At 38.6% G+C, this 19,476-nt stretch overlaps 1 protein-coding gene across 3 annotated transcripts in view; it reads left to right on the forward strand.

Moving 5' to 3' along the window:
* The first annotated feature begins 2,498 nt into the window (after positions 1-2,498).
* Positions 2,499-19,476, forward strand: part of SPHKAP (SPHK1 interactor, AKAP domain containing) — a 186,980-nt gene continuing 170,002 nt past the window's right edge. For 2 of the 3 annotated variants that reach the window (XM_008259274.4, XM_008259276.4), the window contains exon 1: positions 2,860-3,032. In XM_008259274.4, coding sequence (XP_008257496.2) covers positions 3,005-3,032 — 28 coding nt within the window. In that variant the 5' untranslated portion in view covers positions 2,860-3,004. Of the gene's footprint in view, positions 3,033-19,476 lie in introns of all 3 variants that reach the window. The other variant, XM_008259275.4, reaches the window with a different exon arrangement.

A 19,476-nucleotide genomic window follows, 5' to 3' on the forward strand; every position in this document is an offset into this window, starting at 1 on the left:
GTTCCCATCATCCATGTGGGAGACCTAGTTTTCATTCCTGCCTTCTGCCTTTACAAAATGAACAAACAGATGGGAGACATTCTCTCTCTCTCTCTCTCTTTTCTCTCTCTCTTCTGTTTCTCTGTATTCATCTCTATCTGCCTCCCAAATACATTTTAAAAATTTTAACACAATAAAAAAAGAAATGTACATTTGGTTCTTTGTATTTTCTGTTTATTGGCTGAGTATTCTTTCTTGCTGAATTTCTATGAATTTCTATTTTTTCATTGGTTTTAAGTGTTTGCATTTTCATTGAATTATTTTAATTATAGCTGTTTTAAAAATATTTTTTAAAATATGGTTATATTTATTTGAAAAATGAGTGACAGAGTATGGAGTACAGGGAGAGAGAGAGAGAGAAGAGAGGGAGAGGGAGACAGAGAGAGAGATGATGCATCTACTGTTTCACTTCCCGAATTCCTGCAATAGCCAGGGCTGGGCCAGGCTGAAGCCAGGAGCTAGGAACTCCATCCAGCTCTCCCACGTGCACAGCAGGTATCCAAATACTTAGGCAAGCTTGCTGTGTCTGCCAGCTGCATTAGCAGGAAACTGGATTTAAAGCATGAAGTAGCCAGGACTTAGGACTTCTGATACAGAATATGGGCGACCCAAGATGCAGCTTAACCCACTGTGCCAAAACACCAGACCTGCCTGATGCCTTAAAATCTTTGACAGATAATCTCTGTCATCTTAGTGTTAGGATTTGTTGATTATTTTCTTTTGCTTTTCATTCTTCTTGGTTCTTAGTTTTTTACCTTCTTGGTTTTAAATCTTCCTGGTTCTTAGTATGTTGAGCATTTTACTATGAAAGCCTGTTCATTGTGGCTGTTATGTTAGAAGACCTGAATCATCTTTAGACATCTCTTTCAGCCTACTTAGGTGGACACCTCTTTGTAGCAAAAGGGAAGTGGTGGCAGTGCTGCATCATCACCACCAAGGGTTAAAAGTCTGTGTTCCTCACTTGGCTTCTGTTGACACTTGAGAGAGATAGGGTCATCAGCCACGCCAGACAGGGCTGGGGGCTCAGCTCTTATCTAGGCTCCCACTAATATTTCTCTTGCTGGAATTAGTAGGAGTACTTAGTTACACTCTCTCATGTGGTCTCCAGTGACTGAGTCGACATCTAGGTGTCAACAGAAGCCAAGTACATGTCTTGTTGCTTCAGGACCATGGTGAAAGTCCACCATGACTTCCCTGATCCTACTCCAGTGCAGTGTGAGAGGGGGGATCTCATTGTTCCTGGGTGGGTGTAGAAATAGATTCCGTTGACATCAAGGGGGGCGGGTTGCATCTATTGCCTGTCAGGGTCAAAAGTCCTGGCTACCTACTTGCTTTAACACTACCCACATTTGTGGAATGGGAAGGGGACTTCATTATTGCTTCATGGGGGTAAAAGGCTAGGCTCTGTTGGCACCATGATGGGGAGGGGAAAAGCTGAGCTGTGTGTGGGCAAAGTGTTGCTACTACCTGCAGGAGATTAATGCCCTGGACCTACTTAAGCTTCTCTGACATCACCTAGTCCCGGGGATTGATTTGTGTCTTTAGAGTCTGGGTAGGATGAAATGCAAGCTCTTCAAGTGTCCCTTGATGGTGTGGTTGAGAATGAAGCCTCAGGTTTCTTTCTTACAGTTTTCAGGTCTGAGGGAAGCATTTTTGTTTACATTGGTTTAATCCCCACTGTTTAAAAAAATCCCCTGCTGCCTGTAAATTTGCTATCTTGATTGCCCTCTCCTGGTCCTTTTATTAGAGAGATGAGGCTTTTATTGGGGCTTTTTCTGTCTGCTACCTTGGCATTTCCAGGCTGTCATCTTCTTCAGCTGAAGTCTTGGATACCCAAAGCAGAACTAAAACTCCAGGAGCACACAACCACTTCCTTGAGTCCAAAGGTCCCTAGCTGCCATGCGTACTTCAGTCCACTTATTGTTGTTTTGTCGCCCAGGTAATCTCCAAGGATTTTGGTTGTACCCACTGGAGAAATAGGGCAGAGTACATTTACTGCCTCTTTCCCTTTGGTTAAGTCCCAGGGTATTCTTTTTTTTTTTTTTTTTTTTGATTTGTTTTATAAATAATTTTTTTAAAAAAAAAAAGCAGAAGCAGAATCAACAGTATTTTCATCTTAACAGGCAACTGCTACATCAGTGTCTTCTTAAACATGTGTCATTTTGGATCAAGGAGATGCTCAGCGGGCACATGCATGGGGGCATTTGTGATGGTTCTTTCCTCCAGGTCCTGAACGCTGGCTGCCAGAGATGACCACTGTCACAGGTTTCAGGATGTCTATGCGCACACAATTTGCAACAATCCCTAGGTGACTGAATCACAATTAAGTAAAATGAGCTGGGTAACCTAAAAACCAAAAACGGGAGGAAAAGTCCAAGTAAAGGGAAAAGAGTTGGGAGCATTGTTGTGGGAGATGGATCATTATCACATGGTCGAAGACAGGCAACAATATCTACAGAGGCAGCCAAAGGAATGGTTCGCGATCCCTGGAGAGCGAGGGTATGGCCAGGAGTGAGAGCGCGGATGCGGGAAAGTGGGTGAACAACTTCAGGGCTCAGACCTGTGGTTCGCCAGAGAGAAAGGGAGGGGAGGAGACCCGGCCGCGGGGCGGGGAGAGAGAAATGCTGTCGGAGTCCCCTCTGCTGCCTGGCGCGGGCAGCCGCCGCAAACGCTCCGAGGGAGCCTCGGGCAACTGAGACGGGGCCGCGCTGCAGCCTGGCAAGCGCTGGACAGAGGTCTGGGCGTTGGCCAAGCACTCTTGAAAGGCCAGCCGGGCGGCGCGAGGCAACCACCGCGCGGTCGCACGCTAGGCGCTTCGCGGCCAGGAGGAGCCGCCGCCCCGGCCGAAGCGCTTCTGTGTCCGCGCGTCTGTCCCTGCGCTCTGGGAACCCGGTCCTCGCTCCGTAGATTTCCCATCCTTCGCCCGCACTTGGCGCCTTTCTTCTCCACGCGCCCTTAACAATGGATGGCAATTCACCGCTCCCTGTATCCAGGTAAGAGCCAGCGTCCTCTGTGTCCAACCCAATGTCCCTCAAACTCCCTGCCGCGTTCCGGGTAGCTGGAGAACTTGCCCCTGGGCGCTCCGGTTTGCTCGGGGCTCCTATGGACCAGACTAGGGTATCTGCCGGTGCAAACAAGTTCAACCCAATCTAGGGGAGCTGCTCTCGGGTGATGGTGGTCCCTGTTAACTGCCCCACAAGGCGCGATCCTGGGTGGGGCCTGGGCGCTGGAGCGGCGCTGGGTTGGGGGCAGCTGGTGTTGGCGTCTAGGGCCCTGGGACTGCTGCTCTTCGGGCTGGGAGCAGGACGCACCAAGGAGCGCAGGCAAAGAGATTTCGAGCCTTGTGGAGAGCACAGTTCAGAAGTAGGGATGGAAAAGGAGACGGCAGGTGTAGGGGAAGGTATCTCCACTCCCGTCCATCTTGACTTGGGCGTGTCTGGCGCTTGCTGAATAAGTGTGGACGTGGAGGGAGATCACCGTTTACCCGCGACCCGCACCTCCACTGCGCCCAGTGGAGATTCCGGGATATAAAAGGTCTCGGTCCCCTCCAACCTTCAGCTCCCAGGCTGTCCACACCCTCTGGCCATCAGAGAGTACCTCCTTGAACCTCCCCTGCGGTGCGTGTCAGCTGTCCGCAGGCGGGGTAGGTTTGGGACGCCCCTTAGACTTGGCCAGGTGGCAAGCAATGTATTTTCTGTGGTTCACATCGCTTGCTTCCTCTTTCTGTTCCTTTCAGGCTCATTCTTTCGGAATTTAAGAACATGGGATTTTTATGCTTCTTCCTCTCCCCACCCCCATAAGCCTCCGGGGCAAATTCAGGTTCTGTCTCTGGCTGTGTCCCTCCACCTGGGCAGATGGCTTTTGCGCTCTGCGCGCTGAGCGCAGAGGATGCTGTCTCTCCAGGGAGAGTGAGTCGCACCGCGTCCGGCGCAGCCCCACCCCTCCTGGGCAAGGGCTCAGGGTTGATCTTGTCATCCCTGCCTTCCTTTTTCCCTCAAGCAGACAACTGGGTGGCTCCCAGCCGAGAATATCAGGCAGGCGCGGGAGTAGAGGCTTTACGCTCGGATTCTTGGAGAGCGACGAAAGGCAGCATCCACAGGCTAGGGCGCGAGTGCAGCTGAGCCTACACTGCCTAGAAGCAGGGATGGGGGAGGCGGAGGACAGAGGCTGCCTGTCGCTGGCGTCGAAGGTTGCCATCTAGAGACTGCAGTATTTATGTTCGGGATGGAACCACGTTCCCAGCTCCTCAGGCACCGACTTTGTCCCTAAGATGGGGTTAGCACAGGGCTCCGAAAAGACCTGAGGTGGTTCTGTGCATGGCCTGAAGCAGTTCTTCAGGGAAACGTCTCTAACACCTGGGCCAGACAGTCCCATAGCCAGCAGGTCTTTTTATTCTGCCCTAGTGCACAAAGAGGACTGTAAGAACGGTGGGGAAGATTTTTAGAACTTTTAAGACATTGGCTTTTAGGTGAAAGTGTATTGTGTGTTGAAATTCACATGAATTGGTGGTCCCACTTCCTGGGATAGGTTTACCCATCTATCCTGTTGCCTAAGACAAGTGGTCATTAGCACTGAAATGTTAAGTTGAGTGGCTGCACCATTCCAACAGAGACACTTTTGATGACAGATTGCTTAGTGTAAATCCAGTTTTACAGACCTATGCAGCTGTGCCTGAATCATTATTATATTTCTACTCAAATGCTGGCACATTTTCTAAAATATTAGAAACACAACTTGCCCATAATCTCTTAAAATTATTTCTAGTGCAGAAGTAGAAAATGATCTTATGAAGAGCAAACTAACTGCAGTGATATTACTCTGTGTCTTGTAGTAGCTTATTAAAATCTTAATATAGATTTAGCATCAGCTACAGCAAATTAACCCTTTTGATATGTTTATTCATCAACAAAGATCAGATTAATTTCAGCTATTTTATTAGCATCCCAGTCATACAAATTTAACTCCAAATAGATGAGTTCATTCAGTCTTCTATTTCACTGACTGTGAAGAACACAATTTCTTTTCTGTAAAATTTAATTGAAAGCAATAGGAATTGGTATGCAAAAAAAAAAGGAAAACTTGAATTTTGAAATGATGTATACACATCATGTCTTACACAAATCACTTGTCCACAAAACTTTGAATTTTAAATAGTTGATGATTAGTTACTCTAGTCAGGCTATTTCAAGAAAACAGTGATGATCAGGGCGTACCAAATGGCAATCGATCAAGGTTTATTCCGTCCAAATATGAAACATTTTCAGCGTCTTGTAAAATTAAGTTGTGATCCTAAGTTATTGTTTCTCCTAAGGTTTGTAATATAATTTAATACATTCTGTTTAACAAATGGACTGAGAAAACAAAATTATTTACTAAGATATTGATTTAACTATAAAATATATTTTTCTGTTAGTTTTCCTGTTTTCTTAAAACATTAAATTAAGCAAAGACATAACTGACTAAATTTTGAATCAGATAATAGTCTGTAAAGATTAAAGTCAAAACTTAATTTGACTGATGTACTTTAACTTTAAAATGTTTGATTTAAACAATATTTATGGTTCTTTCAGTTATTGTACTATACTATTTTATCTCTGTGAAAGTTCCAACTCATTTTTGCTATGGAGATTTTAACTTTTAAAATGGACAATAAGTTATATTGTTACACTATGATTTTCTTAAAATTACTGGCTATTAAAGCTGGAAGTTGTCTCCAATAAGGAAACTGTACTAAGGAGAGATTAACTGTTCCCACGTGAGTTCCACCGTAAACCCAGAAGTCAAGCATTTCCTGACTAGCACTAGGGAAGGCTTTTTATATATATATATAACTGAAGATTTTGGTAGATGTTCTTTCGTCATCAACTGCATGAAAAGTTTAATTTGCTACATATTAAGAAACAAAAGACATTAAAATCTGCTCCCCATTGTGTTCTATGGCACATTTATTACAATAGAGCAGTTTCTCCTTAGAGAAGGGCAAGTAGGGTTCATGAACATCAGTTAACTAGTGTGTGTCTACTAAGGTTTATACTTCATCAAGTGTCATCCAAATATCAGTTTGTTTGATCATCACATCCCTGGGAATTAATTATGACAGATATTATCTTCACTTCCTATCTAAAAACTCTGAGGCAAAAAGAATTAAATAAAACAAATTTTTATTTTAATGCCCATACAATAACATGTAGTAGAACAAGTTCATCAACAAAGTTTGCCCAGCTTGAAGTCCAATTTTCGTCTTGTATTGATTGAAAATCCACACTATTTCAAATGGAGGGGGGGATTCTAGTACACAGTTCAGATAAACCCTGATGTCGTTAGAACACATGAGGGCAGCCTAAAAAGCCAGCAAGTGCTGAAAGTATTTTTTTTTTTGCAACCAGAAATAGGTTTTCACTATGACCATATCGAAACCTGAATTTCAAGTTTAAGAAAGAGCTTTCTCTTCTTTCCTAAATGTTGACTTTTTATACTATATTCCTGTTTTGTTGATGTTCTTTTTCCTTGCCTACTAGGTTCTATTTTGATAATTAAGGTTTTATATGTAACTTAGATAAAATGTTGAAAACATGGTCTATATTTATTTAGTTTTCCTGTCCGTTTATTTTAAACAATCTAAAGGTTAATCTAGTAAACTAAAATTCATCAAAATCTCAATATTTTATCTCTCAGAATATTATATCTTCTGGGACAAAGCAACTGATTATAGTCTAATGGAGCAAATAATTCAATGCTGTATACTAGACTGAAGTTTTCTGTCATTTTATTTATTGAGAGGCCACAGGTTTTTCAATTCATGCAAAAGGAAGAATCTCAAGAGTCCAAGTTCATTTCTGTTTCTTATTTATGAAAAATTCTCAGAAAAGATTAATCAATTACTTTAAGTTGAGAATCAAGGAGAAAAATACCAGAAAAACAACCTTACCTCAACCTTAGATCATTGTCTGTCATGGAATGCATGTTCTCAAAGCCAAGCATGCCCCCCAGTTCATTAGTCCCAGGGTAATGCCATCCAAGAGGTACAATTTTCTACAGGGAGAAACTAGGAATTAGTAACTCTCTCATTAGGACTCTGAACACCCACCTTGCTGTTGGGCAATGAGTATCTGTTGAAGCGAAGGGAACTCTGAATGCAATTTACAAGAGGAACAACTTTATGGAAAATCGTAAAGTCTTTGATCAACATTACACTTTAAATAGTGGCAACGTTCATTGGCCATTGATTCCTCTCCATGGAGTTCCTTTGGTTATATATGTATCTACTGTTAAATAACAAACACCCAAATGAACTATTAGAATCCATCTTGTCTGCCTTAGGCAGGTATTACTCATTTGAATGGAGTTTTTCTCTGTCTGTGAGGGTTTCAGCGGCAAAGGATTGTAAGAAAGTGAAAAGGGAAAAGTGATGTGTTTGATAATTGGAGACAGATGGTTACTCCTGTTCTGATTGTGGCTGCCTGGGTAACCTACCCAACTTGTAACTCTTTCACCTTTTCCTAGATTCACTGACGTATTTTAGATAGATCTTTTAAATCCCTTTTACTTCTAACATTCTATAATGTCACAGCCTTAGTATCTCACTGACTCTCAATTGAGTACAATATTAATGATCACCTCACTCTCTTGAAAGAGATAAATGAAAGTAGAGATTTAAATAACTGAAGCAATACCCACAGGAACCACCCCCCACCCAGTGCCAGAGAATTCCCATCTTAGAGAATGGTTGGTCTGTTTTTAATGCTTCCCCTACATAAAGAGCTGCATTATGTTTACAGAAGGCTTAATAAAAGCTTACTCTTTTAAAGAAGATAACACAGTGATCAAGACCCTGCTTTTATCCTGTGAGTTATATATAGTCAGGATGATGTTACTCAGGAGGTGAATCATTTTTGTCAACTGGGAAATATTAGCACTTGTAGTGCTTCCATTCCTTCCAAAGCAGATGTGAGGATAGATTGAATTGCTGTGTGTGCAAAGTATAGGAATAGGCAATCTGTGGCTATTGTTGTCTGTCATACTAATAAACTCCTCTAAACATGATTATTTCATGGAAGATTTTTAAAATCAATACTGGTGAATTGCTCACATAACTTGAGCTTGAAGTCTACTTTATTTGACATCAGCAGACTTCAGAACTCTTCTTTTTTCTTTGCTTTTAATCTATATATGACTTTATATTCATTTATTTATTTAAACATTTATTCATTTATTTGAAAGGCAGAGAGTTACTGAGAGGCAGAAGAGAGAGAGGGAAGTCTTCCATCCACTGGTTCACTCTGCAAATGGCTGCAATGGCCGGAGCTGAGCTGATCCAAAGAGAGGAACCTGGAGCTTCTTCTGAGTCTCCCATGAGGGTGCAGGGGCCCAAGGACTTAGGCCATCTTCCACTGGTTTCCCAGGCCATAGCAAAGAGCTGGATTAAAAGTAGAGCAGCCAGGACTCAAACCAGTGCCCACATGGAATGTCGGCACTGCAGATGGCATCTTCACCCGCTTTGCCACAGTGTTGGCCTCTCTATGACTTTATATTTAAAACTGTTTCTTGAGGACAAGTTATTGAATCATTTTTTTTATTTCATCTGAAAATCTCTTTCTTTACAATGATGTATTTAGGCCATTTACACTTATTATGATTTTACATAGTGCTTGATTAACATTCACCAACTAACTAGCTGTTTTCTATTTGTGATATCTCTTGTTTATTCTCTTTTCTTTCTTTTCTGCTTTGCTTTGAGTTGAAAATTTTTAATGATTTATGTTTCATCTCTTCCATTGATTTCTTTATATATTGCGAAAGTATTTGTGATTGCCCTAGAGTAAAGAATATGCATATTTTTATTATTCAAAATCTACTTTCAAATTATAATACACAACTTCACATTCACTGTAAGGTTTCATAAATACACATTCCAAATTCTCTCCTCTGATCTTTGTGTTATTATTTTTATATATTTTATTTATTTTTTTAAAAGACATATTTACTCAGTTTGAAGGTCAAAGTTAGAGAGAGGGAGAGACAGAGAGAGAGAATCTGTCGACTGGTTCACTTCCCAGGTGCTCATAACAGCCAGGGGTGGGCTCCGCCAAAGCTGCTTCATCAAGCTCTCCCACATGGATGGTAGGGGCCCAAAGACTTCAGCCATTTTCCACTGTTTTTACCAGATGGATAGCAAGATGCTGAATTGGAAGTGGAGCATCCAGGACATGTACTGGTGCCCATGTGGAATGCCAGAGTCTCAGGCAGTGGCTTTACCCACTGCACCACAACACTGGCCCTGTATATATTTTATTTTTGTAAGTGCTGTAAATATATTATATATTACTATGTTGACTTTCAGCCACCAGATGCTTTTTTTATTATTTTTAGAAAACATTTATTCAATAAATATAAATTTCGAAAGTACAACTTTTGGATTATAGTGTTTTTCCCCCCATAACCACCCTCCCACCTGCAAACCATCCCATCTCCTACTCCCTCTCCCATCCCATTCTTCATTAAGATTCATTTTTAATTATCTTTATACAGATGATCAACTTAGTATATACTAAGTAAAGATTTCAACAGATTGCACCCATACAGACACACAAAGTATAAAGTACTGTTTAAATGCTAGTTTTACCATTAATTTGCATAGTAAAACACATTAAAGACAGAGATCCTACATGGGGAGTAGGAGCACAGTGACTCCTGTTGTTGATTTAACAATTGACATTCTTATTTATGACGTCAGTAATCACCGGAGGCTATTGTCATGAGCTGCCAAGGCTATGGAAACCTCTTGAGTTCACAAACTTCACCCTTATTCAGACAAGGCCATGATCAAGGTGGAAGTCCTCTCCCTTCAGAGAAAGGTACCTCCTTCTTTGGTGACCTGTTCTTTCCACTGGGATCTCACTCTCTCACTCACAGAGATCTTTCATTTAGGTTTTTTTTTTTTTTTTTTTTTTTTTTTTTTTTTTTTTTTTGCCAGAGTGTCTTGGCTTTCCATGCCTGAGAAACTCTCATGGGCTTTTTAGCCAGTTCCAAATGCTTAAGGGCTGATTCTGAGACCAGAGTGCTGTTTAGGGCATTTGCCATTCTATGAGTCTGCTGTGTATCCCACTTCCCATATTGGGTCATTCTCTCCTTTTTAATTCTATTCATTATTATTAGCATACACCACCAGATACTTTTTAGAACAATTAGATGGAAAATAGTGAATTAGATTTTACTTACACTTATTCCATTTCTCATACTTCATTTGTATGGATCTAAGTTTCTACTGAGTATCACACACCTTCTGTCCAAATAATTTTCTTTAATACTTCCAGTATGATAGATTGGCTGGCAATGAATTCTCTTACTTTTTGCTTGTCTGAGAAAGAGTATTTCTCCTTTATTTTGTGAAATATACTTTTTATGAACATAGGGTTCCGAGTTGGTAGTTGATGAAGTTTTTCTCTTCATTGTTTTAAAGGTATTATTGCTTTGTCTTTTGACTTTTATGGTTTATACCAAGAAGATGTTTAAATCCTTCAATATTTTCTATATCAGGTTAATCCTTCAATATTTTCTCTTTATCTGTTGTGTACAGTGACTTGAGTGTGACATGAGTGTGTGTGTGTGTGTGTGTGTGTTGAGCTTTTACTTACCCTGCCTGAGCTTCCTGAGTCTGTGATTCAGTGTTATTATGAAAAAAAGTTCACCCATGATTTTTTCAAATATGCTTTCTACCTCAACCTCTTTCTTTTCCTTCTAGAATTCCCATTGAAATGTATTAGAATACAGTTTGTGGATACTTTTTTTTATTCTTTTTTCTTCTTTTGTTTCAGATTAATAATTTCTATTGAACTATCATTAAGTTCATTGATTTTTTTGTAATCATTTGGATTAATTTTACTAATGAATTTTTCAAATTCTTTTTCATCTGTTTATATTGTTTTCATTTGTAGAATTTCCACTTTGTACCTTATAGTTTTCATTTTTCTGGCATAATTACCCATAAATTTCATACTGTCATATTTTCTGTTAGAACCATTACAATAATAATTACTTTAAATTTGATTTTTAGTATGAATTGTAGGGGCTGGCACCATGACTCACTTGGTTAATCCTCCACCTGCTGCACCAGCATCCCATATGGGCGCTGGGTTCTAGTCCCAGTTGCTCCTCTTCCAGTCCAGCTCTCTGCTGTGGCCTGCGGGGGGAGGTAGTGGAAGATGGCCCAAGTGCTTGGGCCCCTGCACCGACATGGGAGACCAGGAAGAAGCACCTGGCTCCTGCCTTTGGATCAGCGCAGTGCCAGCCGTAGTGGCCATTTGGGGAGTGAACCACCGGAAGGAAGACCTTTCTCTCTGTCTCTCTCTCTCTCTCTCTCTCTCTCACTGTCTGTAACTCTACCTGTCAAATAAATAAATAAATAAATAAATAAAATAAAATAAAAGTATGACTTGTAATGGAAAGCTACATATTTTGTGTAGGATAAGAGAATTTCCCCCAAGTGGAAATTGGAAGTTTTTCTATTTTTAAAGATGAGGAAATTAGGCACACAGAACCAGAGCTTGAACCCCTAGGGTTTCACTCTCCAAATCCTCTTCTACTTGAATACATCACTATTCTTCTCTATTTCCTAATGCTTATATATTCCTACTCCAGAGGCTCCAAGACCTCTTCTTGCCAATGTTTCTTTTGTTTCAGATGTTTTTGATCCTGTGTTCCAAGAATGTCATTGTCCCATATATCATGAAATACTGCAATGACTCCTGCCTCTTGATTAGCTTAGTATGTACTTGGAGCATGCCATTTTTTCCTGAATGGCTTTTTATTTAATCCTTTTCAAAATACTGTCTCTGAATCAAAAGTAGCTGTGAAGACAGGCTGATGCTGTAAATGATTTTGACAAAGCCATGGTAAGACGAAGGAAACAGGGAGTAATAGTTGTTGAAGTTTTAGCACATGAATTAAAAATGTTACATCTATATCCAACAGAGGACTCTTATCCAGGCACTGAAACTCTACCTGTACACCAAGAAACATTTCTGCTTCAGATGCAACTGGTAGCATATTCTGCCATATTGCTTGAGAGAGTTTCTCATTCTGAAAAAATAATATGCAGACCAATATACCTACTTTTGCTCCTTTTATTTTAACTTTGTATTACCAGCCAACTTATTGAAATAGCTTTCTGAACCTCTTGGAGTAGTCATGGTTGTAGAAGTACAAGCTACTTCAAAACTCGTAACAGCACTGTATTACTTGTCTAATACTGCTTTATCAACTTAACACAAAATTAGTGGCTTAAACGAACACAAATGTGTTATCTCACAGTTCTGTACATTGAACATCTAACATGAATCTGACTGAGATAACAAAATCAAGCTCTCAGCAGAGCTTCATACCTTTCTGAAGGTTGAGTAGGGAAAACAGAGTTGTTGCTTATTCAAGCTTCACACTTCTTGCCTTATGACAACCTTCCCCCATCTTCAGAGCCTACAATGGAGGATTGAGTGCCTTTTCTAAATTTTATTTTTAATTTTTTAGAAGATTTATTTATTTATTTGAAAGTTGGAGTTACATGGAGAGAGATGGAGAGGCAGAGAGAGAGGTCTTCCATCCACTGGGTCACTCCCCAGATGGCCGCAAGGGCCAGAGCTGCACTGATCTGAAGCCACGCCGATCCAAAGCCAGGAGCCGGGAGCTTCTTCCTGGTCTCCCATGTGGGTGCAGGGGCCCAAGGACTTGGACCATCTTCTACTGCTTTCCCAGGCCACAGCAGAGAGCTGGATCAGAAGTAGAGCAGCTGGGACTCAACGCGGTGCTCACATGGGATGCTGGCACTGCAGGTGGCAGCTTTCTCTGCACTTCAACTTCTGATCTTCTCTTCTTTCTCACTCTTGCACTTTTAATATCACTGTGATTACATTGGACTGCTGACATGATCCAGAATATTCTCCATATACTAAGGTCATCTGATTAATATCCTTTTTTTCTCCAAGGGTTTGTTTATTTATTTGAAAGGCAGAATTACAGAGAGGCAGAGGCAGAGAGAGAGAGAGAGAGAGAGAGTGTCTTCCATCTGCTGGTTCACTCCCCAAATGGCCACAATGGCAGGAACTGTGCCAATCCAGAGCTGGGAGTCAGGAGCTTCTTCTGGGTCTCCCACATGGGTGCAGGGGCCAAGGACTTGGCCATCTTCTGCTGTTTTCCCAGGCCATAGCAGAGAACTGGATTGGAAGTGCAACAGCCAGGACTTGAACTGGTAACCATATGGGATGCCAGCGCACAGGCAACAGCTTTACCCACTATCCCACAGCACCAGCCCCTAACATCCTTACTTCTATCTTGAACCTTGATGATGCTTAGCCATATAATGTAGCAAATTCAAAGATCCCAGGGTTAGGACCTAGATGTCTTTGTTTAAGAGGGGCAGTCATTATTCAGGCTATCACATGCATAAATTAAACTAAAAATCAATCACGCTTGCTTTCAGTAACACTTGAGATTTTGCTAGGTGTGATTTCTTCTTATGTCTTCCCCTTACCATTCCTTATTTCTTTTTAAAATACAAGATAAGAGTAACAAGACTGTCACTTCTCTGTGATAGGTTAGTCATTCAATGTAGCTAAACTGAAACAACTAACCAATTCCCAAAGTTCATTCAAGTACATAGAATGTATTTCTGTATGTATGTAATGATAATGGGAAGAGGTTAGAAAAGATAGAAATGAGACTCACTCTGACTGTTTGTACAAGCAGTTAAGAAGCAGGTACTATAATTCAGCTCCAGATATTAACAACATCATGAACTGTACATATCACTTCGTAGGGCTATGGATGTGAACTGGTAAACACACTCTCCTCTTGGTATCAGTTCAACACTGCCCATTTCATAGTCTCACACAGCTGTTGCCATTTACAGATATAGAAGTATTATACCACCTACACATTTAACTCTTGCAATTTTGAGATTATGCAAGTTTTCTTTTAATTTTTTAATTTAAAATGTTTTTTCACCACATTAAAAATTTTACACACTTATAAGGTATCATGTAATGTTGCAGTACATGTACATGTCATGTCATGTCCCATCGATGCAAAAACCTATCTCTAAGCATTTATATTCTCTTTGTGGTAAAAACACTCAAAATCCTTTCATCCAGATTTCTCCCTTTCTTCTTAAGAAAAACAATGCAGCACATTGTCTACAGTCACTGTATTGTGCAACAGAACTACGGAACCTCTTACTCCTATGTAGATGTAATTTATTACCAATTACAACTTATTCCCATTCCTCTGTCTCCACTTCTTTCCCCGGCCTCTGGTAATCACAATTATATGTTGAACTTATATGAGATCATCTTCTTTTTGACTCCACATATGAGTGAGATCATGTGTATTTTCTTTTCTATGCTGAGCTTATTTCACTTAATAGTGACCTGCATTTCTGTCCATATTATTGTGAGTGACAAAATTCCATCCTTTTCATGGCAGAGTTTTATTTCATTGTTCATACGTACCACATATTCTTTATTAATTTATCAGTGGAACGGACATTTAGGTGATTTCCATTTCATAGCAATTTTGAATAATGCTGCAATAAATATGGTTGATCCAGATATCTCTTTGACAGACTAATTTCATTTTCCTTGGACACATATCCAGGAATAGGATCTCTGAATTACAGTAGTTTCATATTTAGGGTGTTAAAATAGATTTATTTATTTATTTTTTATTTATGAGGGCAGAGTGACAGAGAGAGGGAGAAAGAGAGAAAAAGTTCATACATCTGTTGATTCACTCTGCAAATGACCACAACAGTCAGAGCTGGGCCAGGCTGAATCCAGTAGCCAAGAACTTCACCCTGATCTGTGTTGGGGGTGACAGGGACTCACGCACTTGAGCCATCATCCTCTACTTCCCAGGCACATAAGCAGTGAGCTGAATTGGAAACAGAGTATCCATACTTGAACCAGTACTACTCATTTATGGGATGTGGGTGTCCTGAGCAGCAGCATAACCCACTATGCCTTAATGCTTGCCCTATTTCTATTTTTTTAAAAGAATTTCCAGTGATCATATTAGTTTACATTCCCACAAACATTGTGTAGTACATCTCTTGGTGGTTTTGATTTTCATTTCACTGATGAAAACTGATACATTTTTTTCACGTACCCTTTGACTATTGTATGTCTTCTTTTGAGTCATGTCTGTTTAGATTGCCCATTCTAACATTGGGTTATTTGCAAATGTTTTTGTTTTTGCTATTTTTGCCTTGTCAGAGCTATAACTTGCAATAACACTTACAAATATCAATTTCTCTTTCTTTATTCTTTCATTTCTTTGTCCTTTTCTCTCATTAAAACTGTGGCAAACTTACACTTGTATTTGTATTGTATTTTGTATATTCTTATGTAGAACATACACATGTATCTTCACAAATTTTTCACAAAATCCAATGTACCATAATCTATAATACTCTTTATGGGTTTTTAAATGTTGTTTTGACTCCATACAATTTTCAAGATAAACAGTATTAAACTCCAAATTCCATGTTGAATCCATCTCTACTGCCTAGTGGTTGACTGAACACTAATTTTTGTAGTGTTTTCAAATTTGTAATAGGAAGCTTGCAGAGTAAATCATCAGGCAATATTCATTGATCACTCCATACTAACACCTTCAAGACACTGGATAAAGTTAGAAAGACAAGTCCTCTCCTTCCTTACATTATCAGTGCCAAAGTGTATACTCACAATACATGCGGGTGGAGCTACAGGTAGAACAATGAAAGAAGAAATAGTAGATACCTAGCACATGTTAACACAAGTTTGTTTGTTTTTTTCTATTTCCTAAGTGATTGTCAAACGAATTCATTCCTTCTCACATTTGGTTCTTAACAGCAAATAAGATGGCCACGTTCAGATGACCCCTAGGTTCTTAATAGCAACATATAAAACATGCTTTTTGAATTACCAAGTGCTATTCTCTCTGTGTAAGAGATCCACTGGATATGGGATATTAGAACTACAAGGAATTGGTAAAGATCATCTTGCCCAACTCCCTTCCTTTACAGATAAACAAACCTAAGTCAAAAAAAAATTACATGAGTTACTGAAATCATAGAAATATCTGGAGATACTGAAGAATTATACGCAGAGCTCTTGATTACACTTACTACTGTATTGGGATTATTTTAAGATAATTTAACGTGATTATAATCATCATCTCCAAAACATAGTTGGAGTGGTCTTCATCCATACAGGAGTGCCTGTGTTCAAACCTCAGCTCTTCTAGTTCCAAATTCTACCACTAACACTCATCCCTGGAAGCAACAGATAATGGCTCAGGAGGTTAGATCCCTGCCTTGCACATGAGAAAACTAGATTAAGTTTTATGCTCCTGGCTTCAGCCTGGCTCAGCCCTTGCTTTTGTGGGCATTTGTGGACTAAACCAGAGTATAGAGGGTCTCTCTGTATCACTTTGTCTCTGTGTCTCTCTCTGTTTTTTCAAATAAACAAAGAACAAATAAATGAAATTTAAAAATTCATAATTGAAAGCTTCAGGAAATTTTGGTATAGTAGAACATATTTATCAGCAATATCATAAAGTACAAATGATGTATATGTAACTGTTCATGTCACTTCAGCTGCCAGAATTCCCAGAAACTAACTCAAAGCTCAATTATAACAATAGTGTAGAAGTTTATGACCTCAATGTCTGTAAGGTTTTCAATTGTGTATTGACCTTTTGTTATCATTTCTATTTTCTTTAGTCCTGAACTTCAATATCTGTTTTTAATCACCTTATTATTTCTATATTTTCCTTTACATATCACAAACTCTTAGTGGAACAAGATGGGATACCCTCATTACATGCCTATCTCAGTCACTCATTTTCTTGATAAGAAATGGAAAGTAATGATTTTCCTGTATATTATAGGAATGAAAAATACAGGTGGCAAATTGTAACTCATGTAAAATAGTGGTCTATTCATGTTTAATAGACTTTCTTTAATCAATAGATGTAATTTCTTTAAAGCTATTAGTTATTAAAGTAAAATCAACTATTTAAATATATAATAAAGAAGGTGAAAATTTGTGTTATATATTTTTCAGTTACTCATTAAACATGATGCAAACACACACACAGGTATATATTCATTGGATGTATCATTAGGTGTGTATATATACAATATCCATTATACATTGAATATATTATATACATTGTACACAATATATTCTGTATTAATTTTGTGTGTGCATCTATTTGTATGTGCATATACATGCATCTATGTATATGTATAACTGCGTGTATATATATATGTATGTAAATATCTATATAAATCCATTGGATGTGACTTTGAATCAAGGGTACTAATGCCTAAAAATAGATTTTTTAAATTTTTTCCTTTTACATTTTAGTCTACTTTTCTCTCATATTACAAACATTAAATAAAATGTAAGAATCTTTATATATTTAATGCTGCTTCCAACGATATTCTATAAACATATAATATCCTCTCTTTATAATTTATTATTATCACAAGTTATACAACACATTTGATTTCTCTTTTGTGTTATAAATCTTAATTTTGAATTAAGAATGTAAAAATAGTACCATAAATGTCTTTTGATTGACTGTGCCTATAATATACTTATCCATTGATTTTCAGGATGAGTAGCCAGTTCTTCCACTTAATTTAGTCAAAGAAATAAAGAATTTTGAGAGTAATTTAAAGCAAAAATAAAACTCGGATAAAAGTAAATAATCAACTGACATTATGTTTCTCTAAGTGAAATATTAACCAATATAGTGTGCTCACCACTGACTCATGCACTCAATATAACCTGAAGATTTTTAATTTTAATTTTTTCTAAATGAGTTAACAGTGATTCAAAATCACAAATAAAAAGTTCTATTCACCTTACTTGGGTATTTTTTTTTTCAACAGATCAGTAACTTGACATGAAATTCTATTAAACTGTCAGTAGTTGTCCCTCTTGCGAAGGTGGAACTAGTTTAGTGTCTGTGTAGGAATCATTCCTTTAAGAAAATGAGCTGCAAGTCTATCACATAAATCACTCTAAAATAAGTATCCAAGGAAAATTAAATATCCAGAGACCATATTAACCAGAGAAGCTGTTACCATAATTTCAATAAAAGTCTACCCTTGTAGATCATAGTCATTCTTCATGAAGAAGAAGGAATGTGGACAAAATATTAATGAATGATAACATTCTCTTCAGTGTTAGTTTTGGGCCTGAGATATATTACAAAGGCTGACTTAGAACATTTAGAAACAGCAAACCAAAAAGGTGAAGATCTAATCCAATTTTTAAATTGGAACACCACATGAGACTAATATGGATAGTTGAGCAAAGGGAGAAAAATAGAGGGAATTCTTACAGGCTTACTGAAAAGAATGAAACATTCTGTCTTGATTGTGGTCTTCGTCACCAGGAAACAAGCATATAAAGTAAGTCCGCTATAATGAGGTCTGTCATATTAGTAAACAGAATTAATATGTCTGTGAATTTACTTTACTAAAAAGGATCTTAGGTTTGGAAGAGCATGATTTTCTCCTCAAAGTTATATGCTAACATAGCATTTTGTGTCACAAGACCAGAAGTAGTATCTGATCAGTAAATATATTCAACAATGTTATCACTTTTGTCAACATTTCCTTTAATTGTTTGATTCTCAAAATCTGTCTTTCGTGAAATATGTCATGCTATGGTCCTCATTGATTTTATTCTCTTCTGACATTAACTGGTCTCATTCTGCCAGACTCAGTTGCTAGTGGTTTGACATGTGATTGGAAAGGCCTCCAACAGCTCTTGCTTTTCCTTTCTGAATTCCTTCATCTTTTTGCGAATTCGCATTTCAATTTATGAGAATTTTATTTAACTAAAAGTCATGACTTCTTAAATCATCAACAGGCAACAGCCACAAAAGTTATTGATTCAGTGGGCAAAAATAACACTCAAAGTTAGTGAAAAGGGATGTTTACTGGAGGCTAACTGTAAAGTGGTCAGTCCATTTAGTTAATGAAACATTTATTTTCTTATTCAGTCTTTTAACTGCAGGAACAGGCTTCTGAATAAAAGGACAACTGATTCTTTGGGGGGGATTTGCAGTGACATTTAATTTCCCAGATTTTCTCCAGGGAATAGCACTGCTGAAAGTCTTTTCCATTTTCACAAACATTTTCTGTAGATGATTGAATTATCTGACTGAGCAGTGCAGGTGCATTTGAATATTTCAAAAGCTCAAACCTCTGAGAAATTCTCCACTGTAGAGAAATGCACAGAGTGGTTTCTATCTCCAAAACACTTCATCAATCTATTTTTAATACTTTATTTTTCTATTTTTAATACATAGGCAGTAATTTGAATTGCATTAATAGGAATCATCTAGAGGTATTCTGGGAAGACATCAGACTGCCAATAAATGCCC

Source organism: Oryctolagus cuniculus, chromosome 3, assembly GCF_964237555.1.
Source record: "Oryctolagus cuniculus chromosome 3, mOryCun1.1, whole genome shotgun sequence".
NCBI classification, from domain to species: Eukaryota; Metazoa; Chordata; class Mammalia; order Lagomorpha; family Leporidae; genus Oryctolagus; species Oryctolagus cuniculus.